Source organism: Branchiostoma belcheri, unplaced genomic scaffold (genome assembly GCF_001625305.1).
Source record: "Branchiostoma belcheri isolate BF01 breed outbred unplaced genomic scaffold, Haploidv18h27 scaffold68, whole genome shotgun sequence".
Lineage (NCBI taxonomy): Eukaryota > Metazoa > Chordata > Leptocardii > Amphioxiformes > Branchiostomatidae > Branchiostoma > Branchiostoma belcheri.
The window spans coordinates 285,634-309,011 of record NW_017804331.1 but is presented as its reverse complement, the minus strand read 5'-3'; the positions used below and the strand labels follow the sequence as shown (position 1 = coordinate 309,011).

At 46.6% G+C, this 23,378-nt stretch overlaps 1 protein-coding gene across 1 annotated transcript in view; it reads right to left on the bottom strand.

Annotated features, from left to right (window-relative positions):
* Window positions 1–966: 966 nt before the first annotated feature.
* The window catches only part of LOC109483988 (cytoplasmic dynein 1 heavy chain 1-like), an 82,257-nt gene continuing 59,845 nt past the window's right edge, over window positions 967–23,378 (bottom strand). Inside the window, 35 exon segments of the mRNA XM_019787145.1 lie at window positions 967–1,845; window positions 2,400–2,433; window positions 3,063–3,159; window positions 3,575–3,749; window positions 4,180–4,322; window positions 4,888–5,011; window positions 5,741–5,809; window positions 6,104–6,285; window positions 6,712–6,856; window positions 7,258–7,332; window positions 7,711–7,812; window positions 8,802–8,972; window positions 9,415–9,528; window positions 9,861–9,984; window positions 10,415–10,587; window positions 11,092–11,252; window positions 11,929–12,076; window positions 12,725–12,925; window positions 13,223–13,357; window positions 13,801–14,054; window positions 14,595–14,844; window positions 15,710–15,880; window positions 16,226–16,396; window positions 17,522–17,722; window positions 18,184–18,399; window positions 18,922–19,053; window positions 19,598–19,744; window positions 20,493–20,648; window positions 21,228–21,286; window positions 21,289–21,376; window positions 21,379–21,441; window positions 21,989–22,021; window positions 22,023–22,154; window positions 22,558–22,678; window positions 23,316–23,376. Of these exon segments, the coding sequence (XP_019642704.1) occupies window positions 1,705–1,845; window positions 2,400–2,433; window positions 3,063–3,159; window positions 3,575–3,749; window positions 4,180–4,322; window positions 4,888–5,011; window positions 5,741–5,809; window positions 6,104–6,285; window positions 6,712–6,856; window positions 7,258–7,332; window positions 7,711–7,812; window positions 8,802–8,972; window positions 9,415–9,528; window positions 9,861–9,984; window positions 10,415–10,587; window positions 11,092–11,252; window positions 11,929–12,076; window positions 12,725–12,925; window positions 13,223–13,357; window positions 13,801–14,054; window positions 14,595–14,844; window positions 15,710–15,880; window positions 16,226–16,396; window positions 17,522–17,722; window positions 18,184–18,399; window positions 18,922–19,053; window positions 19,598–19,744; window positions 20,493–20,648; window positions 21,228–21,286; window positions 21,289–21,376; window positions 21,379–21,441; window positions 21,989–22,021; window positions 22,023–22,154; window positions 22,558–22,678; window positions 23,316–23,376 (4,769 nt within the window). The 3' untranslated portion in view covers window positions 967–1,704.

Genomic DNA, 23,378 nt, shown 5'->3' with positions numbered 1-23,378 from the left:
CCTTCTTTTTTTTTTTGCCCTCTTGCATTAGATTTAGGGTCTCCAAAGGACGTCATCCATAAAATTTACTTGGTGTGGCCTTACTGAGAAATTGGGATGCAACCAGTCAGGACAGCAAAGGGACCTCAATGTCATGTAGGGGTTTTCATATCTGTACCATTTTTAAAGGTCTGCGTATACCTCTATATCTGCATCAGTATAGCCGGTATAACCGCCCTTCGGCGTAACACACATTAAAGCTTCGCAGGTACGCAGCATGGTGGCTTCTGGCTACATTACAGCGAATGACTTGTTACAGCTAAACCTAGAACATCTAACTCTACCGAGACATGTTTGTGATGCAGGCTCTGTACTGTGATGTCCGTTACTATTTTTGACTAACTGTGGCATGGCAAATGCAGACACTATCATAACTTTTCTGTATCATAAAGACATTATCGTAAAGTTGGTGCTGCACTGGCCTATAATACTACTCTCCAAGCAGAGGTTGGTGGGGGTAGCAACAGAAAATAACGGGGCATATATAGAAAGGTAACAATCTTCCCCACTAACCTCTGCTTGGAGAGCATAATACAACTACAGCTGCACAGAAGGGAGTGTAATGTCAAGTCATTTAGACCCCGTTTAATTATTACGGTAACCAGAGTTACAACCGGTTGAAACCTGATAAATAATTAGTAGGGAGAACGGTTTTTATTTAGCAAATTTAATGGTTGATCTGATGAAGAAAATTTAACTGTTCTTCAACTCAAAAAGAGATTAACTCACCAGAGAGTTTCGACTGAATCTCTGTCTTCATCAGCTTAATGACAGTTTAACTTTCTTCATGTATTTTACCAACTCAGATGCAACAGCATCAGCAACAGCAGTGCTTTATGACGTATGAGGGAACAAAGTCATATTTTCCAGTGGAACTCCTTTCCTTGTCAAGTAGAAAGGACAGAATGAACACACCACAAGACAGTATTCTTGTTATATAATCACACCTTTAATGTTCACTATTAAATGTAACGTTCTTAATAGGCTCTACACCACCAATATATTTCTGAAACACTCTTGGAACACACTAGTCAATTCATAAGGCAATCTTGAACAGTTCAATAGTTTTGCACATCAACCTCAGAGCTCTTAGTATGAATATGACCACAATCATTAACACTCTGGTATATCACTATTGTCTACTTTTATAGGTCTGAAGTTTACGTAATTTCTTGATCAAAACAAAGATATTTACTACACCTATTTTCCAGCAAAGATAAACCACGCAGCAACTTCTGCTTGATAAAGCTAAATATGTCATGTGCCACATGTAAATTCTTAATTCCTTCATCTTCAGACTCTTCTGTCTCCCAGTACATCGTTTCTTCTAAACAACATCACTTCCTCTCTCACAGTCTTTTCTGCACCATTCCTCCATCCAACTCACACTTTTCCCTGCACTGACACAATCTCTCACAGTCCTGACTTCTCAAATATCATTTCTGACTTCAGTACCTTACTGAAGCCTCTGTTTTGTAAACTCACTCCTTTTCCCTTCTCTTCTATACTCTCTCCCTCTATCATTCACCACTGGCACACACATACTCGTCTGATCTCAGTCTACTTTGCACACTGAGCGGTAAGCTAGCCAATAAAATCAGTGTTTGGTTGTTTCATTTGGTCGATTAGAAATGCTCTGACTTTTAGTTGACTTTAAGAGTCCGTCTATGTCCACTCTGCGGCGAGCAGGGCCACGCCGTGCTCGTAGAAGCCGTGGTTTGCGCCCGAGCGGCTGCCGGCCGTCTGCAGGTCAACCGTAAAGAGCAGGTCGGCACGCGTCTGGTTCAGATACACCGGCAGGGTCACCTGGGGGGGGGGGGGGCAGACAAACACAACAGTTACTGTCAGACAGTTATACACTGTACAATAATGCTCAATTTCTACAACTACTAGTACTGGTCCAGATACACTGGCAAGGTCACCCGTGGGGGGGGGGGCAGACAGTTATACACTGTACAATAATCAATTTCTACTACTACTAGTACTAGGGGGGGGGGATGGGCAGATAATTAGAAACACAAATACGACAAAGTTCCTTGACTAGTTGAAAATTTGGGTACCGCAAGTCCAATTTCTTGTGTTGGAAATTGCAGTACAAACGTGTTGACTTTAAGATAATAAACACTAATACAATAATGGTCAATCTCTATAATCACAAATACATTGTACAACAATGCTGAATTCTGTAAACACAAGTGCATTGTACACTAATGCTACTTTTCCATTAACACTGTACAATAATGCTTAATTTCTACTACTAGTACTAAGTGTTACATGGTGTTAAAAAAGTTGATGAACTAGCACTTAACAGCTCAAAGTATTCTCAGGCTCTTAAGTCATAATCTTAAAAAAATACTTGCCAATGATGGTGACTTCTGGACATCTCCTTGGGCCCTGAGGAGGAAAACAAAGCAAAGTTAGCAGAGAAAGGCTAGAAATGTCCCAATACAACATCCTTCACCACACATAATTTACAATAAGATGTAAATTTTGTTTATTGAAAACCAAAACCCATTGCAGCCTCACGGCTGAATTGTGAGGTCTGTACACAAGTAGCAAACACGTTACAATCTTATCTCATTTCGAAAAATACGTTAACTTAACACTTAGTAATTTACAATAAAATAAGACTCCAGCAGCAGATGTGTTCTGGTATCTCTGGTAGAAGAACACGGTCTGCACATAAGTTTGACACACCATATTGCCGCACAGAACGGTACAAAAAATCGCCCATTCCTTACATTGTTGAGCTGTTAAACGCTAGCTAAATACAGTATCTTCCCTGCTTTTACTTAAGAGGGCATTGAGTGACTGAGTTTGGCTACCATTGACCTTTACCTCTACTTGTGTAAATAGGCATTATTATAGCTCTCTAGCGAATTTGTGTGATTATCTTGTAAATTATGTAATTTTTAAACCATTAGTATTGTTTAACGTCAATTTTATGAACTGTAAAAACAACTCAATTCCGACTGTCTTCTGCTAGTTGTTTGAATAAAGATTGATCATTGACTGTTCTGTACCTGATCCAGCGCAGGCATGTGATGGGCAGCTCGGTGGAGATGGTCTTACTCAGCTGCAGGGTGTTCTGCTTACACGTCGCTCCCTGCAGTTTCAGGCCTGGGAAACACAGGAAAAATATTTATCTCTTATCTTACGGCACCACAGGGCAAGGCAACTTCTTGTACTTACATTTTTACAGGTAGTGACACATATTTACCATCTGAAAGTATAAAATTGTAGAAAGATGCTATGCCTTTACAATCTTTGAGTCAAACTACCGATATGTGCCACTGAGTGCTGACATCTCAGGGCCTTAAGCTCAGATAGGTTCTGTGTATGATATGTGAGAGGTTGATTTTGTATATTAGCTGGGAGACTGATACGTCGCCTGTGGACTAACCTGTGACCAGGAATGTCTGACATCCCTCGGGATGTCCTTCCCACTGCCATCCGAGATGTGTGAGATGTGCGTGCACGTGTGTGTGTATGTGTGTGCGTGCACGTGCGTGCGTGTGTGTGTGCGCAGACTGACCTGTGACCATGAATGTCCCGCCGTCCCTCGGAATGTCTTTCCCACTGCCATCAGAGATGTGCACCTCCATGGCGAGTTCCTCCAGAGACCAGCTGTTGGCCTGAGACACGTACTGACGCGTTGCTGTGATAAACGCCTCAGGGACAAACAGGCCGCCCAGCCAGATCTGCTGGTTCTGGGGAGAAAAAGAACAAAACTTTATCTAAGAAGGCTTTCCTGTATCTAACAAAACTTTCCTGTATCTAACAAAACTTTCCTGTATCTATCAAATCTTTCCTGTATCTAACAAAACTTTCCTGTATCTAACAAAACTTTCCTGTATCTATCAAATCTTTCCTGTATCTAACAAAGCTTCGGGGACAAACAGGCCGCCCAGCCAGATCTGCTGGTTCTGGGGAGAAATAATTAAACTTTCCTGTATCTAACACATCTTTTTTTTAATGCAAACTCATCAGCAGCAGCAGCAAATGTGAAACATGTGAAACATTACATTGGCATGTACGCATGCCTTGTGACACATGCACACACTGACACACACACACACACTCCGAAACACATCCACGAGAAGCTACTACAGAAATGTCTCCTGTTGCAGAAGAAGTTACCTTGAGTTCCTTGGCGCCGCCCTGGGCCGTAGCTTGGGAGATCTTGTGCAGCTGCTTGATGCGCTGCCCGAAGTCGATCACCCACTGGATAACCGTCGTGCCGTCGGGAACCTTGTATCGGCGCCACGACTGTGGCAGCATCCCTGCAGAGCAATACAATAAGGTCAGGCTTCAGTCTCCGGTAACTAACCCTAACCTAAACACTAACCCCGACCCTGACCCTTCTCCAGCTGCACCAGCCACTGGATAACTGTTGTGCCGTCGGGAACCTTGTACCGGCGCCACGACTGCGGCAACGTGCCTGCAAAGCAATTGGGTTTGAGTCTGTATGCCAAACTCTACAGCACTTAGATCATAGAAACATGCTGTTAGTGCATTGTTGATTTTTCCTCTGCTAACTTGGGTTTGTACGCCAAACTCTGCAGCTCTTAGCTCATTGACTGTTCATGCAAATTGTTCTCATTTGACTTTTTCCTGCTGGTGATCCAGAAACCAAATTGCATCAAATTTTGTAATTTCAAACACCAATTGATCTTCTATCCGGGCTCCTGACTTGGGCTGCAGAACTGAGCCAACTACACTACCTTCTGCCAGAACACTGATAAGTTGTCTGTCTTCTTTGGTCTGCTTCTTCTTCCCCTCACAAACACCACCTGTATCTGTATAGCCGGTATAACCACCCTTTGGTGTACGAAAACCTGACGCTACCTTTAGCCAGGACGCTGATGAGCTCCCTGTCTTCGTTGGTCTGCTTCTTCTTCCCCTCGCACACCAGGACCACGTTCTCCAGGTTGGTCCGGACTTCCCTCAGCAGTCGGGCGCCGGCGTTCACCTACGGACGGGAAACACAAATGAAAACAGTTATCCAAGCAGCTGGATAGACTTTTAAACCTGCCACAAGACAGGGCACCGAGGTCTCATTGTTCTGGCTTGTAATCTGACAAGAGGGTACCCAGGTAAGAGAAATATTTTGAAGGCTATAATAATAATAAGAAGAATAAATGGTTTTTATTGTCCAAACAGTACCCGTGCAGTACAGCTGAATTGATGCAGGGTATTACATAATCAACACAAATCACAACAATCAAATAATACACATGATACACATACAATGTATTTGCTCCACAAATTTTTGTGGAACTGTCACAAGGGTCTATACGGCAGCCATTCGGTGCCAGGTGACCTCAATACGACTTTCCCAACCGAAGTTAGGTACCCATTCACACCTGGGTGGAGTGAGGAAAGTCGTGTAAAGTGCCTTTCCCAAGGGCACAACGTCGGGGCGCATGTTCAGACATGCCCTGGGTACGACTCGGAATCGAACCCGGGTCTCCCGGTTCATAGTCGAACGCTATAACCACTACACCAACCGACGCCACACCTATGCCAGACAGAAGCTTCTGGGATCTGTAGTGGTTTGAGTAATGGGCAGAAGTCAGTACCCCACCAAAATAGGCAAGTAAACATGTTAATAAGATTACAATTCTTACATGGTGTGCATCTTCCAACAGTGACCACTGCATCATATTGCTTCATTGTCATACATGACAGGTTTCCTTACCTCACGTTCAAAGAATCGGAACAGAGGGTCCTTGATGTTTTCTGCAGTCCGACGTAGGACAGACAAATTCTGGAGAAGTAAAAAAAATAAGTAAGTTAGTACATATATTGAAGCTATAAGCATATGAAGAAGCACTGATCAGATCAAATGCCCTCTCATTACAAAGAAGACATCAGAGATTTAAAACTTCCGGCAAATATTGGAATCCTCGAACACACTCACTATCTGGTTTAGTGTTGTTCTAAATTAAAGGGGTTGTACATGCTTGCACAGGCTTCTGAGGCTTGATGGTAGCCCGCCATTTGCCTCTATCATGTGGGCTCACACATACCTTAGGGATCTGGGAGAGCCAGTTGGACATACCTTAGGGATCTGGGATAGCCAGTTGGAGGTGGACATGAGCAGGGTTCGCATCCATGCCGGTCGCCCGTCGCCGCTGCTGGTGGCGCGCTTCCGGCTGCCGGCGCGAGGTCGGCCCTCCTCCATCACATCCTCATCATCCTCCAGCATCTGCATCCGCAGCAGGTTGATGATCATGTCAGCACCTGGAGGGAGAACACATCAGGGGTTAGACAAACACCAGGTGTTAGACACACACTGTGCATGCACATGCACACACAAACACACGCGCACACAAACATACTCACTCTCCATCTCTCTCTCTCTCTCTCTCTCATATACACTCTGGAAGTTAGATACACATTCTCTCTCTCTCTCAAACACATCCGCACACACACACACACACACAAACACACACACACAAACACACATACAAAGACACACACACCTACCCAGTGTAGTGAGCAGCACTTTCTCGGCGTTGTTGGGCAGGCCCAGCCAGGAGGGAGTCTGCATGTTGGGCAGCCCCTCTGACCACTGCAGGAACTGGTCACGATGGACCACACACGCGCACGCACACACACACACACACACAAACACACACACAAACATACACAGACACATACACCTACCCTGTGTTGTCAGCAGCACTTTCTCCGCATTGTTGGGCAGGCCCAGCCAGGAGGGAGTCTGCATGTCCGGCAGGCCCTCGGACCACTGCAGGAACTGGTCCCGATGGATGCCCTCCGGCATGATGATGTCCTTGTTGCCGTCCACCTTGAATGAATGAATGAATGATTTGAACGAATGATTTGATCATTTTGATTGGGTGTGTAAATCGTACATTGCAGTCATGGGCTGAATTGTGTACTTTTTACACTGTTAAGTCTAAACTGTTGACATTAGGCACTTAAACGATCAGCGCTAATCTTGTCGTTCCCATTTAACAATAAATATATTTTGAAAACACCAGAAATTTGTTTATTTGTTTATTAGAATTCACCACAAGTACAAACATACAAGTGGAAGGGAGGACAAAACAGGTGTATTGACACCTTTACAAGTTGTCCTCCCAAAAAGAAATGGTACCTTAAAACAGGTAGGTTGTAAGACGGATATGTTGTAGTAGCTCAAACTAGTAAGTTAAGTGACAAGGTAGATAAATATTCTATACAAACCTTGCTGACCAGCTGGAAGTCCCGCTCGAAGCTGTGTGCCGTGAACAGCTTGTCCAGGAAGGCGTTCAGCAGACGCTGGGGGGGGGGACAGCAGGAGAAAACTGTCAGGAAGGCTGCAGGGGTGCTGCTTTCACTGCACACAAATGTATCTTCACAAATGTACAAAAACATAGCATTGTCCCTACACTTTCTTTATTGACAATTATATGTACAACAACAATTCACGGTGTAGCACTAGGCAGCAAATTTAGCAGATGTTGTGTTCCACACATTGCAAAACATATTCTAATACTAGTAATACATTGATATTACAAGAACTTAGTGTTGACTGTGCCCATGATAATGTGAATAGATCCAAAGATTCATCATTGCATATTTCTATGCATGCTGTAAGATCATCTCTTAAATTTTATAACATAGCCAACCAAGTTGACATGGAAGTGTCATGCACACCTGATCAAAATCGTTGTCCACGCGGCCTCCGTAGATAGCCTGGGACAGCAGGATCCTCAGGGCGTCCCACGGCACCTTGTCTGGCGGCAGGTTAGCACGACCCTGGCAGGGGGGAAATAAACTTACAGTCATCGTCATGAAAACATAAACTCATAGTCATCATCACAGAGCACACAGCTATCAAACAGCCAACAAGTGTTAAACCTTAGTGTTAAACCTTGTCTGGGGGCAGGTTAGCACGACCCTGGCAGGGGGAAAATAAACTCACAGTCATCATCACAAAAAATAATCTCCTAGTCATCATCACAGAGCACACAACTATCAAACAACTAACAAGTATCTTAGTGTTATCAAAAACCTTGTCTGGGGGCAGGTTAGCACGACCCTGGCAGGGGGGAAATAAACTAACAGTCATCGTCACAAAACATAAACTCATAGTCATCGTCACAGAGCACACAACTATCAAACAGCCAACAAGTGTTAAACCTTAGTGTTAAACCTTGTCTGGGGGCAGGTTAGCGCGGCCCTGGCGGGGGGGAAATAAACTTATAGTCATCATCACAAAAAATAACCTCCTAGTCATCATCACGGAGCACACAACTATCAAACAACTAACAAGTATCTTAGTGTTAAACCTTGTCTGGGGGCAGGTTAGCACGACCCTGGCAGGGGGAAATAAACTAACAGTTATCGTCACAGAGCACACAGCTATCAATCAAATGCAAGTATTCTAGTCTTATCAAAAGCTGTGGAAAACAGGCATCAGGCTCAGGCATGGTTATGTATAGTGTATCCAGAACCATGACTGGGGCAAATTTACATTCTTGGATGTGCAGAGACTATCCAGAACCATGCCTTGATCCTAACGCTAAACCATTCAGGCATAGAACTAGATAACCACGGTTCTAGATATACTATGCTGAACCGTGCCTGATCCTAACCCTGACCCATTCAGGCATAGAACTAGATAGGCACGGTTCTGGATACGATATGACTAGATAGGCATAGTTATGGATATGATAGAACTAGACAGGCACGGTTCTGGATACAACAGAACTATACAGTTACGGCTCTGGATAAGAAATACCCACCTTTGCAGCCATCTCGATCCAGGTGTCGAGCGTGTCGCAGGAGCATCGCAGGTCCGACTCGTTGAACTCGTAGCACTTGGACCAACCGAGGGGGGCGTAGCGCAGCCTCTCCTGCACCACGGCGTGGAACCAGGCCAGCAGGAAGTACAGACGGGCTCGCTCACCCGGCGCCTGCATGGGGGGGGGGAACGTTAGTCTTAACTACAACATTAAACTTAGACAGTCAACACTCGGCCATTTAGAGCCAACTACTTTACAACAGCGTGGAACCAGGCTAGCAGGAAATACAGACGCTCTCGCTCACCCGGCACTTGGGGGGGGGCAGAAATATTACTTTAAACTCAGGTTTAATATAACATTAAACTTAGTCATTAAACAGTCAAAAACCCATTGTATTTGTAAAAGTGGTGCTATGGCCTTTTTGCGGCCGAGAAGGCAGTGGGTTGTTTATCCACAACTTTGTCTAGGGCACAACATTGGAGGGTGCATCCCTCGCCCAAATGAAGTCAGGTACCCATTTTACACCTGGTTGGAGTGAGGAAAGCTGTATAAAATGCCTTTCCCAAGGACACAACGTCTAGCCAGGAATGCCAGGGATTGAAAGTGTGCTCACCTTGCACATGCGTGCGGCAGGAATGGTGCTGAATGTTCCCAGCAGGTTGGCTTTCACGCCGGGCGGCGGCTCAAACACAAACACTCGCCCGGCTCTCAGCAGATTCACCGGCACCTGGGGGGGACAGACAACACAAAACTTAAAATCTGGAACACAATATTATCTACACCTTCACAAGCCTCACTGGGTCAGTCTACTGAGGAAGACCAGAGTGACTGGTCGAAAGCTCTAGGTGAGAGAATTTTTTGTGTTGGAACAAAAGTTTTAACTTTAAACATTATCTATACCTGTAGTGGTATAACTGCATGGGACCTGAGGACAACAAAAAACACAAAACTTGGCAAGGGAGAGACAAAAATCATAGAACTTTGATGCTATGGTGGTACAATTGTCCATGAGCATGTTACATGTAGATTCAGTCTAAATTTTTTTAAGTCTTCACTCACCTTGGGGTTGATTTCCATGGTGAGGAAGAGTCGGAAGTCTCGGTGAGGCGTGAGGGAGTGGAGCTTCTTCTCCAGCTGCACCAGCCACTGGGGGGCCAGGTGGACGTTCTTCAGCAGAACCCACCTGTCAAACACACACACGGTCAGGCTTCAGTCTCAGGTAACTATCTTCTCTTGGCTTGGCTTCGTGTCCGAAAATTTCAGGGGCCCTTCCCTCTCCTGCTGCACGCCCGCTGGTGGCTAATAGATAACTATAGTAACTAGATAACTAACCCTAACCCCAACCCCAACCCCAACCCTATGCCTTCTCCAGCTGCACCAGCCACTGGGGGGCCAGGGGGACGTTCTTCAGCAGAACCCACCTGTCAAACACACACACACACGGTCAGGCTTCAGTCTCCTTCTAGAGCAAATCTTTTTGTCAATTTTCCACAACTCTCTGGTCTTGAGAGAACACGAGACTAGATTGAAACTTGTATGTAGATGTAGAGTAGATGTGCTGGCCTCCCTTGTCTTTATCTATTTTATATCAACAAACAAAAACAGAACAGCACCTTCCAGACTTGGTTGCTGTGTTGATGGCCTTGTCTGCCAGGCTGAACCCTTCCGCGGACCCGATGGCGATGGGAGTCAGGCCCTTGCCCAGCTCGGCCGCCACATCCTCCACATGTCCGCTCGCGTCGTAGCCGGGGACGGAGCACAGCAGCAGAGGCGTGCTGGACTTGATCTGTAACACGAGTTACACAACTGTCAGGAAACATCAAAGATACTCAGTAGACATGCAACTGTTGCCTTACCTCCACATCAAAACTTGTTACACATTGATAGGGAGATACAATGGTTACCAGCCCAGAAAAGAACAAGAAACAGTGACTGTCATGCCAGGAATGATTTGTTCAAAAACTTGTATTTTCCAAGAACTATCTTAGAGTGGAACTCATTGCCACCAAACACAGTTGGGGGCCTTGGGGCATTATCATTAGAAAGCTTTAAACAACTCCTGCAATTAAATGTGCAAAGATTGGGTGTAACAAGTCGTTCAGTGTGATATAGCTAGCTGCCTCTGCGCTGAATGCCTGCGAAGCTGGTGTGTTAGGCCAAACAGCCGTTACAGTAATATACTGGCTATACTGATACAGATGAACAGCCATCTGGTGCCTTAACTCCGCACCATGTTACATAATTATGTGTTGGTTATATACATGTACCCACCTGAAGGCTGTTGCCTTACCTCATTCTCCACTGTCCCAGCCAGGTCCAGCTCCTGCTCGGCACAGTGCATGAAGGCGTCTCCCATCACCGTCTGCACAAACCTGTGCGTGATGGCGTTCAGTCGGTCCGGACGGAAGGCCTGGATCACCAGCAGGCGCTGCATGTCACGCCCCGTCTTAGCTGTGAACACAATCATCACATTTTAGTAGCGGCCTGTCTTAGCTGTGAACACAGCATGTTTTAGTAACTGTTTATGTCAATAGTTCTCGCTATTTTAGTTGGCCCGGAGGGAAGGCCTGGATCACCAGCAGGCGCTGCATGTCACGCCCCGTCTTAGCTGGCAAACAGAGAAACAACAATTTGTTTTATTTGTGTCCATAATCACAAATCTGGCTGGTACATGGTACAGTCCCAGTCCCGAAGAAAAGTTTTATAGTCTTAGGTGATGTCATTGTGATGTTCAGAAGAGAAGCGAATCCGGAGAAAAGAACCTGAGTCAGCTTACAGATGTGCCCTATGTGGCCACGAGACATGTGACTCTCATATAACCATAGCCGAAGCTGTAGGGCTGATATGATGTGATATCTAATAGGATTTTACTTTGGTCAATATTGACTGAAGGAGACCATATATTCATTGCCTATGTAGATATCTGGTTGATTAAACATCTTCAGACTAAACTTCTGCAGACTTACTGAGCTTGTCGTCATCAGCCCAAAGCATAGCCAAAGCTTTAGGGCTGTTATCAATCAGGATTTTACCACAATCACTTTGCCTGAGAAGGCCCCACATTCACACTGCTTACATCAGGATCTGGTTTATCAAACGCGGTACTCCTGAATGTCTTAAGACTTACTGAGCTTGTCGTCATCAGCCCAGAGCACAGGAACGTCAACCTCCGGAGTCACGGACTCCACCCATGAGGAGAAACCATCCTCAGCCTGCACCCGCACGGCCAGGTTACTGAAGGACGGGAGGTGGGTCAGCCTCATCATGCTCTCCAGCTGTGGGGGAACAGGTGTACAGGTGTGAGCATCTCTCAGGTACAGGGTTAGGGCACAGGTACAGGTAAACTGGCCTGGACTCGCACGGCCAGGTTACTGAAGGACTTCTTCCTATTTAGTGTTACCTGAGTGTGAAATACCAAATAGAAAATTTTGTACCAAGTACAAAATTCGCTGTCTCTTAAAGCCCTAAACTCTTCTGTGGCCCCTCAATGTTCAGAGATCTGTCTGAGACAGGGACACTAACTAACAATCCGGTCCTAATGTAACTGTATACCGTTCTGGATAGAATCTGATATCTCTCCCCTAACCTGTTCTGTGGCGAGCCCCTCGACCATGGGCAGCTCGTGGCTCTTCACGACGGTCTCCTTCCCGCGCAGAAGATGCTGGAACTCTGCGTCGTACTCCCTCGGCAGTACTACTACTACACTACTACATTACTACTACTACTACTACACTACTACATTACTACCACTAACTGACCTGTTCTGTGGCCAGCCCCTCGACCATGGGCAGCTCGTGGCTCTTCACCACGGTCTCCTTCCCGCGCAGCTGATGCTGGAACTCTGCATCGCACTCCCTCGGCAGTACTACTACTACACTACTACATTACTACTACTACTACACTACACTACTACTACTGCTGACCTGTTCTGTGGCCAGCCCCTCGACCATGGGCAGCTCGTGGCTCTTCACGACGGTCTCCTTCCCCCGCAGAAGATGCTGGAACTCTGCGTCGTACTCAGTCGGTTCGTCCATCACGCCCTTCAGGAAGATCCGCACCAGCAGCACCGCGAAGGTGATCCTGTCCTTAAACAGCATGCCCCGGGCAACGCGCTTAAACGACTCCTGTGGGAGGGACAAAGGAAGGAGTTATACTTAAGGTGTACTATGTGTGTGTACTTTATTATGCACACCAAGGCACCAGTGAAGGTGATTCGGTCCTTGAACAGCATGCCTAGGGCAACACGCTTGAAGGATTCCTGAGTTATACTTGAGTACAATGACACACATGTAGTTTTCTTAGCCTTCAGGCAACACATGTACAGTGCAAGATGGATAATACAACAACAGGAGGTAAGTAGCTCTAACAACTTGCAAGTCCTTCTGGTTGCTCTGAGAGGTTCTATAATGCCAGAAACTGACCTGGAAGAGGTCCTTGATGATGACGTTGAGGCGAGCCATGTAGTCCGTCACCCCGTTGAGGTGCGAGTTCTCGTACAGGACGGCGTGGTAAATGTCCAGGAAGAACTGCAGAGAGTACTGGTACAGGAAATGGATCTGCATGGGGGGAAAAAACAAAAAAATCTATCTTATTATATCACTGGGAAGTAAAGTTGGCAAAACCTCCTTGGACAGACTGTCCTCTTCAGATGGCATGGTCTCATGTGGCCTGCACAGCAACAAGTTATCTGGTTTTACATGATTGTACAATCACGATGTTCTGCCATATACATGTGTGGTACACAGAACACTGAGGAAAGATAAGAACGACGCCAGGGTGCAGACAATGGTGAAGTAAATGCTGCTACAGGCTGCTGCCAGTGGATGGTAGGGTTAGTGTTAGTGTATACACAGTGTTAGTAGTTGTAGACAGTACAAACCTGGTGAGTGGAGTCCATAGTGAAGTAAATGCTGCTGCAGGCGGCTGCCAGTGGATGGTAGGGTTAGGGTTAGTGTTAGTGACTGTATAGACAGTGTTAGTAGTTGTAGACAGTACAAACCTGGTGAGTAGAGTCCATAGTGAAGTAGATGCTGCTGCAGGCGGCTGCCAGTGGATGGTACTGCTGAGAGACCCGCTCCACCTCGGCCATCACAGCGTCCGTCTCCTCCACCTTCCTGGTGATCTCCGCAGCCTCCTTCTTCAGCGTCTCCAGGTGCGTGATGATGCGGTCGTCGTCCAGGATCTTCCCCTTCACGTCGTTCAGCGCCTGCAGCAGGGACTTCTCCAGCTGCCGCAGACGCAGGTGGAACTCACCTGGGAGAACACAAGGGTTAATCAAGAGTCCACGCGTGTGTGTGTGTGTGTGCGCGCACGTGAGTAAGCATGTGTGTGTGTGTGTGCACGTGAGTAAGCATGTGTGTGACGTGTTCAGCGCCTGCAGCAGGGACTTCTCCAGCTGTCGCAGACGCAGGTGGAACTCACCTGGGCGGGGGGAGGGAAGCATTTTTCACAGTCTCTCACAAGTCCGTGTGTGTGTGTGTGTGTGCACATGTGTGAGTTTGTGTATGTGTGAGCCCATGTGTGTGCAGTGTGCATGTTTGAGTCTGTGTGTGTGGCGCCTGCAGCAGGGACTTCTCCAGCTGGCGCAGACGCAGGTGGAACTCACCTAGGGAGCAGGAGGAGGAAGGGTTTGTCACATTCTCTCACAAGTCGATGTGTGTGTGTGAACACGATAAGTTGAGAAGGCTTTGTTGTATTGTCTTGATATTTGGTAGGTGGGTAGATCAGCTTGTTATCAGTGTTGCCCACCTTGCCCACTAGTTCTGTGTTACAGAGAGAGTATATTGTTCTCACCTTGCAGTTTCAGCAGGTCGGACCTCTTCTCGTCCACGTCTGGCCGTTCCGCCTTGAGCACCTCGTTGAGGCACTGGCTCTGCAGGCTGCTGCGTGTGACGGTGAAGTTGACGAAGGTGACGCGTGAGCAGATGTCTGGCGGGAACTCGACGGTCGGGTCGCGCGTGGACAGGAAGATGGTGAAGGAGGGCGACAGGTCAATGTCCTGGTCGCCCAGGGTGATGAGGACACGCCCGCCCGTCCGACGCACCTGGGGAATTTCATGTAATTCAAATTTCAACCAAGAATTGAGGTATTCAAAAACTTTTATTTCCCCAGAACTATCGTACACTGGAACTCATTGCCACGAAGCACAGCTGGGGCATCATCACTAGAAAGCTTTAAACAACTCCTGCAATCAAATGTGCAAAGATTGAGTGAAACAAGCCGTTCGGTGTGATATAGCTAGCTGCCGCCGCGCCGCGTACCTGCGAAGCTGGTGTGTTACGCCGAAAGGCGGTTATACCGGCTATACAGATACAGAAGCTGGTGTGTTACGCCGAAGGGCGGTTATACCGGCTACACAGATACAGATGTGCGTTTTGATTTATTGTTCAAACTGAGATCAAAGGGATACTTGTCTGCATACAACGAGGGCTTAGTTCCGGCATACCGTTTAATCTCATTTAATGAAAGGTCCATAAATGGCCAATTATATTTCAAAATAGCCAATTATACTTCAAAATATATCAAAGACCACCTTCTAGCATCTAAGCTAGCAATAAATTCCTCATTCAATGTGATCAGCAAATACGATCAAAGCCTTGTAGCTGCAACCTGGGTTACGCACAATTTTTTAGACAGAACAACAGACGTTTGAATACTGCGTATACGGCGAAGCCCTGACGGGGAGTTTATAAGAAGCTCAAGTTTGACTGTACGCTTAAACATATATTAAAGAAGAGGAAGAAATTGAGCAAAACAATATGTTTTCCTTCTGCAAAGGTTAACATAATAAAGCTGAATCTGAATATGTTTGTATTTTACAATGTATGTGAGAAAACTCCAGGAAGAGTTTAGTGGTTGTATTGAGGTTCCTTAAATAAACAAACAAACAAACAAACAAACAAACAGACCTCGCGGTTGAGTACGGGGTTGAGGATGGGGTCGTAGCTCTCCACGTCCTGCACGAGCAGCGGGTTGCCGAAGCGCAGCGCCGACTCCAGGTTCTTCCTGAAGGCATCGTCCAGGAAGCTGGTCTTGGTGATGGTCCTCTCACGGTACTCGTTCAGCACGAACGCCGTGGCCTGGAGTGGGATTAAAGTTTGTATTTATTTGATTTGAGTAACATGCGACGTGCAGCTTATAAGGATAATAATTATAGTACACTTGTCTACCAGGAAGCTGGTCTTGGTGATGGTCCTCTCATGGTACTCGTTCATCACAAACATACGTACAGACACCTACAGATACTTTTTCCCCCGTACTATCCCACAGTGGAACTCCTTACCTGGCCCGGTAGTTAATGGCTCCCAATGTTTTCCGGGCCGGGCTGGTGGCCTGCTCGCCTCCTCTCCCCCACGGCACCCCTCGCAGGGTTATTTGGGGATAACCAGGAAGAAGAAGTTATTATATATATAATGGTACCCTACCTGTCCGGACGGGTCGATGATGAGCGGGTAGCGGTTGAAGCGCTTCAGCATGATGGCGTTCTCCGTGCAGAGGTCATCGGCCGGAAGGGCGTTGGCCTGCCAGCGCAGCCGCTCGTCCGCATTGGAGAGGTACTCCACCCGCGCGATGTCCGGACGGAACTTCACGTTGGCCTGGTGGCAGGAGAGATTTTTTTAAAACTTAGTGAGCGCCACGTAACACGGCCGTTAGGCCATTTAAGGTTGGTTAACCACCTGAATGGTATCACCTGAATGGCATTACCACCTGAATGGTATTACCACTCACCTGGCTTACGGGTTACCGAGAAGAACTGTAACAGCAACTCTTTAGCTACTTCTCCCTGAGTCAGAAACATCAGGATTGAGACCAGTCCAATTTCTCACAAGTAGTGAGGACTAACTGACCCAATAGGAGAAGCAGGGGTTGCGAGGCTCGTCGGTTAAATTCCCTACCCCACATCTGTGTTTAGAGTTAAAACTTAAGATCCAACACAAAAACTTCCCTCACTTAGAGCTTTTGACCAGTCACTCTGGTCTTCCTCAGTAGACTGACCCAGTGAGGCCTGTGTTGGATCTTAAGTTTTAACTCTAAACATGTAACTACCAACACAGATGAACTTTTATTATAGTAAAAGATTGTTTTGTTGGTATGATTCATTATGACAAAAAGGCTACACGTTCTGTCCAACACTAAGTAAGTTGGGACTTACCAACATTTTTAGCTAACTCCGGCAGCCTTGTTCACGGAATGGACCTGTCTACTGCAGCGATTATTAGTTGAAAATTGATAGGAGGGGTATTCTACCTTCAATACATTATCATAGTTTCGAAAAGAACCAAAAGAATAAAAACACAGAAGATTTACAGCAATGTGGGGTCGTGTGGCGCAACGGCAGAACCAAAAGGTCCCGGGTTCGAGTCCTGACATACCACCGATCTTGTGCCCTTGGGAAAGGCACTTAATACCACTTTCCCCACTTCACTTAAGTGAAAATGAGTACTGTCTGTCCTGTATTTGTTTCCATGTGTGGGACACAACACCAGTAAAAGCTGCCTTTGTCCCACATGTATTGTACTGTTGTAATTTCAATGAAATAAATCAAATCAACTTGACGGACCTGCTGGAGATGGTGAGACCAGAGTTGAACAGGCTCTGCTATGTTATATAATGTATCATCATGACATTGTGTATTATGTGATTGTAAACCCTGCATTAATTCAGTGCTACAAAAGGCTGCAATTGCACGGGTAATGTCTGACCAATAAACCATGTATTACCTGCTGGAGGTGGTGTGACCAGGAGTTGAAGAGGCTCTGGCGCATGTGCTGGTCGAAGTAGCCGGCGTACGCCAGGAAGGCGGCGGACAGCAGGCAGTCGCCCACGATCGTCGCCATCTGGTTCTTAAAGGACACGCTGCCGGCCTCCCAGCGCTCCCGCTCCATGCCCAGGCTCCGGAGCAGGTCTGTGGCTCTCGTCACCTGGGAGAAAGGAAGGGTTTATTCTGGTTAAAATCACTCACAGCCATTTTGCTGGATTGTGGATTTCGTAACAATACTTAGTACTTTGTAAAAGACAATGGTGCATTTACATTGGTGAAGGTTAGACATCCAGGTAGTAAGATATGCCAAAACAGTTACTGAAGCAACTGGATATGATTTTGGAAATGGTCAGACCAAGGCATAATGTCCTTGGTCAGACGTTTCAGGTACATGTAGCATCCACTACGTTTTGTGAGTGACACTGGAGAGTTGTCAGAAAAGCAGGTTTCTAAGTATTGATTGATATGCAAACAAGTGAAGACAATATTTTTGGAAAGTCCAAAAGGAAACCAAGTTTGTCCAAAGTTTGGACAAGTCAAGACAAGGACGATGCAAAACAGCCTAGTAGCTCCTGTTGTTTTAGAACAGGCGCTAAAGTGTTGTCTTTTCTCGGGACTCACCTTCTCCTCCACAGCGAGCAGACTGGCCTTGATGGCCTCCGCCTGGCTGATCAGCACGGCGTACTCCTCCTTGTACCTGGCGATGCTCTTCTCCAGCTCCTGCACCAGGCGGTTCATCTCCTCTCCCTCCATCTTGTTCCTGTCGGCTTCTTCCTCCAGCGAACGCAGCTCCTGCCGCAGAGGGTCCACGCGCTGCAGCATGTCTGCGTAGTTCACCTGACAAAACACACAAACAAACAAACATCAGCAACACCTGACAAAACAAACGCACAAACATCAGCAACATGTCAACTCCTGTCGCAGGGGGTCCACACGCTGCAGCATGTCTGCGTAGTTCACCTGCAGTACAAAACATCAGTACTGTTACATGTCTCAATAGTTCATGCGCTGCAGCATGTCTGCGTAGTTCACCTGCGGAACAAAACATAAAACGAACGAACAAATATACTGATAGTACTGGGCAAGAGACTACAAAATGATTGATTCTTCACAGTAACTGTTTCAGCCACATTATTCATCCAGTGTGCTTGAATTGGAGCTCAAAATCCATTTCTAGAAGAACTTTACCATCCTGTTTTGTGCAGTTTAAGTAATAGAATGCTCGAGACTGCCAAATGTTTCTACTAGGTAAGGAACAGTCCCCTAGTTTTAACATGATTTGCTTCCCATCTATCTAAAGTACCTGGCTATCTTTGCTCAAATACAAGTCATGGTAGTGAACTTGACCTGGTACCGTACCTGTGCGATCGCCCACTTGACCATGGGCCCGCAGGCCTTGCTGGCCCTGTCGACCGTCTCGAAGTTGAACTTGGGCTCAGACAGGTACTTGCTCACCATGGTCTCACGGATGTTGTCTGTGATGTCGTCAGTCTGGGGGAAACAACAGAAAGATGATGAATCCTAAAACCGTACAGTTACAACAAAAGTTAGTAAGAAGGAGTAATCAAAACTTAGGACAGATGTAAACCTGTTGGTACCGTTCACTGGTGTCACATGCGAAATGTATGTCGTGGGATTGCCGTACAATTGCAAGCAGAAAGCATTCTTGTGATAGTCGAAGATATGTCCAGCAAAATTCAACTATCTTGTTGTGGAAAGGGCTGTCCTAAATCCTTGTTGCTTGTTCGTTCTGTTACTGTCTGCTTGAAAATTCTACGACAACAAAACTGTTGCAGAACACAGATCCTGCTGAAGGAGGAAAAATTGCACCGTTCCGACTGACCTGGAAGTTGACAACGGTACTGACCTGGAAGTTGACAATGGTACTGACCTGGAAGTTGACAACGGTACTGACCTGGAAGTTGACAACGGTACTGACCTGGAAGTTGACAACGGTACTGACCTGGAAGTTAACGATGGTACTGACCTGGAAGTTGACAACGGTACTGACCTGGAAGTTAACGATGGTACTGACCTGGAAGTTGACGATGGTACTGATGAAGTTGTCCCTGATGACGATGCCACGGATGGCCTTCCAGTCCGAGGTGGGCTCCCCCATCAGGAGGCAGATGGACTCCAGGGCCATCTTCACCGCAGCAGGCGGGTTCACCATGGAACGCACCTGTCAGGCACAGATACAAACTCATCAACAGTTTATATCGTACTGCTTTCAAGGCTGAATTTACAGCTCTGTATTCATCAGTGATTGTGCAGAATTTGTTTTGAAATATATGATGCACAACACAACCAATTTCCCGTTGGAACCACATGTATATCGTGTTGTAGCAATCTGACTATATCGTGTTGTAGCAATCTGACTAAACCCTTTTCTCTACATTCCAAAAGGTTACAAGAGAATGCTGCCTAATACTAAAGATACACAGGCAATGGCTACAGACAATATACCATGAGCTAACACATGATAATATTATGAATACAAACTGAGTATACTCAACCTCGGGCAAAGTGTTGCAACATAGGCCATTGTAATAGAGGATATTGTCTGATCAAAGTTACAACATTCTGTAGGCCATTGGTCTGATATTACCAACCCTTTACTGACTAGGCACACACAGTGTCATGTACAGACAGCTCTCCTGTCCTACTGACAGCTCTCCTGTCCTACTGACAGCTGTCCTGTCCTACTGACAGCTCTCCTGTCCTACTGACAGCTATCCTGTCCTACTGACAGCTATCCTGTCCTACTGACAGCTGTCCTGTCCTACAGACAGCTGTCCTGTCCTACTGACAGCTGTCCTGTCCTACTGACAGCTGTCCTGTCCTTCCGACAGCTATCCTGTCCTACAGACAGCTATCCTGTCCTACTGACAGCTATCCTGTCCTACAGACAGCTATCCTGTCCTACTGACCTCCACCAGATGCTGTTTCTTGATGCCCTTGACAGCTTGCTGGGCCTCGATGACAGCAGGCTCGACCTTGGCAAGGTCCTCCATCACGTACGCACGTTTGACCTTGATCTGTTCTAGCTGTGCCTTCAGCTTCTCCTGGATCTCCATGGACATCACCTGTGCAGTGAACAAAGTGTCAAGTGTTATACATCTATATCTGATTCAGTAAACATCAACCATAAACACCACCCATGCATGTGCAGGCATAAAAAAATCTCAACCATGGACATCACCTGTGCAGGCATCAAAAAATCTCAACCATGGACTTCACCTGTGCAGGCATAAAAAAATCTCAACCATGGACATCACATGACAGGACCTATGCAGGCAGAGAAAAATTTCAACCAAACTGTTGACAGTATGTCCTTCTACAGTACGCATCAGAAATGGAGCTAAGTCAGTCCTGTCCCAGCCTCTTGTTGGTCCTTGACCATCTCCTTCAGCTTAGCGTTCAGGATAGCTAACAGTGTACACATCCTTTTGTTCCTTTGATCAACAAACTACAGCATGTCCTACTACAGTATGTATCAGAAATGGCTAGAAGTCAGTCATGTCAAACCTTCTTCCTCTCAGGCTCCTGCTGGTCCTTGACCACGGGATAACTGACAGTGTAATAACTATACATCCTTTTGTTGCTACAGTATGTAACTACACTACGCATCAGAAATGGAGCTAAGCCAGTCATAATTATCCCACCTTCTTCCTCTCAGCCTCCTGCTGGTCCTTCACCATCTCCTTCAGCTTGGCGTTGGCAGGTTGTTCTTCGCCTCCAGCTCCTGTTTCTTCACTGACAGACTCTTCCTCATCTCCTCCACCTGCTCCACGGTTTCCCGGATCTTAGACCAGACCCCACGTTCAGGTGGAGCTGCTGCTCCTCCAGGTCTGAACGTTTCTCGTTGTACAGTTTTACCTGCGAGAGGAGGGTAACAACATAAACAGGCCGTGAGTAAACTGTGCGATCTGCCATCAGGACCTGACAGGCCCACCACTTTCATCTTAGACAGACCCACGTTCAAGTGGAGCTGCTGCTCCTCAAGGTCCGGAACGCTTCTTGTTGTACAGTTTCACCTGTGGGAGGTTAGGATCACAAGACTGTACTACTTTTCAGCAACTTCTCAACTGATGCCCATTTAAGTAAACCCTCATAATAATCACCTTGCACACAACATCTGTGTTTATCAATGCTTCTGAATTAAGATCGAACTGAAAGTACTCTGTGTGATCTGCTACCTTATTGAGTTTTTAGATGCTTTTTTCATGTAATCTGTGTAGTAAATCCTTACAAGGTACTACACTTTACTTTTCTAGTTATCATTGCAATTGCTCACAAACAGGCTGAATAAAAGTTCTAAACAGGAACTATGTGGCTCTAAATGTCTTACTGAGGGACGACTGCATGTACCGGATGTCGGTTAGCTTGAGGAATGAATCCTCTCTACTATATACTAAACCCTTACATAGTGGTTGATGAAGTCGAGGTAGTGGCGCGGAGGTGATGGCCATGATGCGGGCGCCACGCTTGCTGAGCCTCTGGTTGGCCTGGTGCAGGGTCTGGTGCACGTACACAAACGCGTTGGCGATGATGTCACGATGCGTCGGCATCTCCGGCAGGCCCTCGAACGCCTGAGGGATGTACAACGGTGAAGATCAGACATCCAGGTCACAAGATATGCCATTGAAGAGTTTGAAAGAGTGTCCCTGGTTTTGCTGTTCCTCAACAGGGAGGGGGGATTATGGTACTTGAGACTTGGTGCTCTCAGCCCCAAGGGCAGACAAGGCTTAAGCTCATGTTCTGAAATAACAAGAGCTACTTGACTAATCTACATCATCCTTAACTTTTGGTTGCTTTTCGACTTCCAAAAATTTGTCTCCACACTTTTGCATATCAATCAATAATTCGTGCTTATAAACCTGACCTTGCTGACAACTCTCCAATGTCAGTGACGAAACATAGTGGATGCTACCTGAAACGTCTGACCGTTTCCAAAACATATCCTGTTGCTTGAGTAACTGTCTGTAGGAGTACCTGTGGGATGTAGTCCGGCACCTTCCAGTCCGGCCGCTCCAGGTCCAGCTTACTGGTGAACTCCAGACCGACGTGGTACAGCGCTCCCTCCGACCAGTCTCCAAACCAGTTCAGCACACATCTGGGGAAGCAGGTCGAGTTAGAAATTTAAAATCCTACTGAGGACAGCAAATCTGTACTGATAACTGCATCAAGAGAGAGTTACTTTGTGTCAGCATCCAAAGTCTGTGACAAGCAAAGCCAGACTGCAGTAGACTGCACAAACATAAAGAGTAGAGAAGGTTGGTACTAGTATTGTGTGCCTGCCCTGACCTGTTGAAGAGCGCAGGCAAAGTATGTGTGTATGTGTGTGCCTGTGTGTGTGTGTGTGTGTGTTTGTGTGTTGTGTGTGTGACCTGTGTGTGTGTGTGTGTGATGTGGCAGCCTGACCTTTAGCCCCTGGGAGCTGGGGTTATGTGTGTGTGCATGTGTGTGTGTGCATGCATGTGTGTGTGTGCATGCATGTGTGTGTGCATGTGTGTGTGTGTGTGTGTGTGTGTGTGTGCCTGTGTGTGTGTGTGTACCCGTGTGTGTGTGTGTGTATTTAGGTGGTATGTGTGTGTGTGTGTGTGTGTCTGCCCTGACCTGTTGAAGAGTGCACAGGCGATGTTGCAGCCCGGTCCTTCAGCCCCTGGGAGCTGGGGTTATGTGTGTGTGTGTGTGTCATGTGTGTGTGTGTGTGTGTGTGTGCATGTGCATGTGTGTGTGTGTGCCCTGACCTGTTGAAGAGTGCAGGCGATGTTGCGGCCCGGTCCTTCAGGCCCTGGGAGCTGGGGTTCATG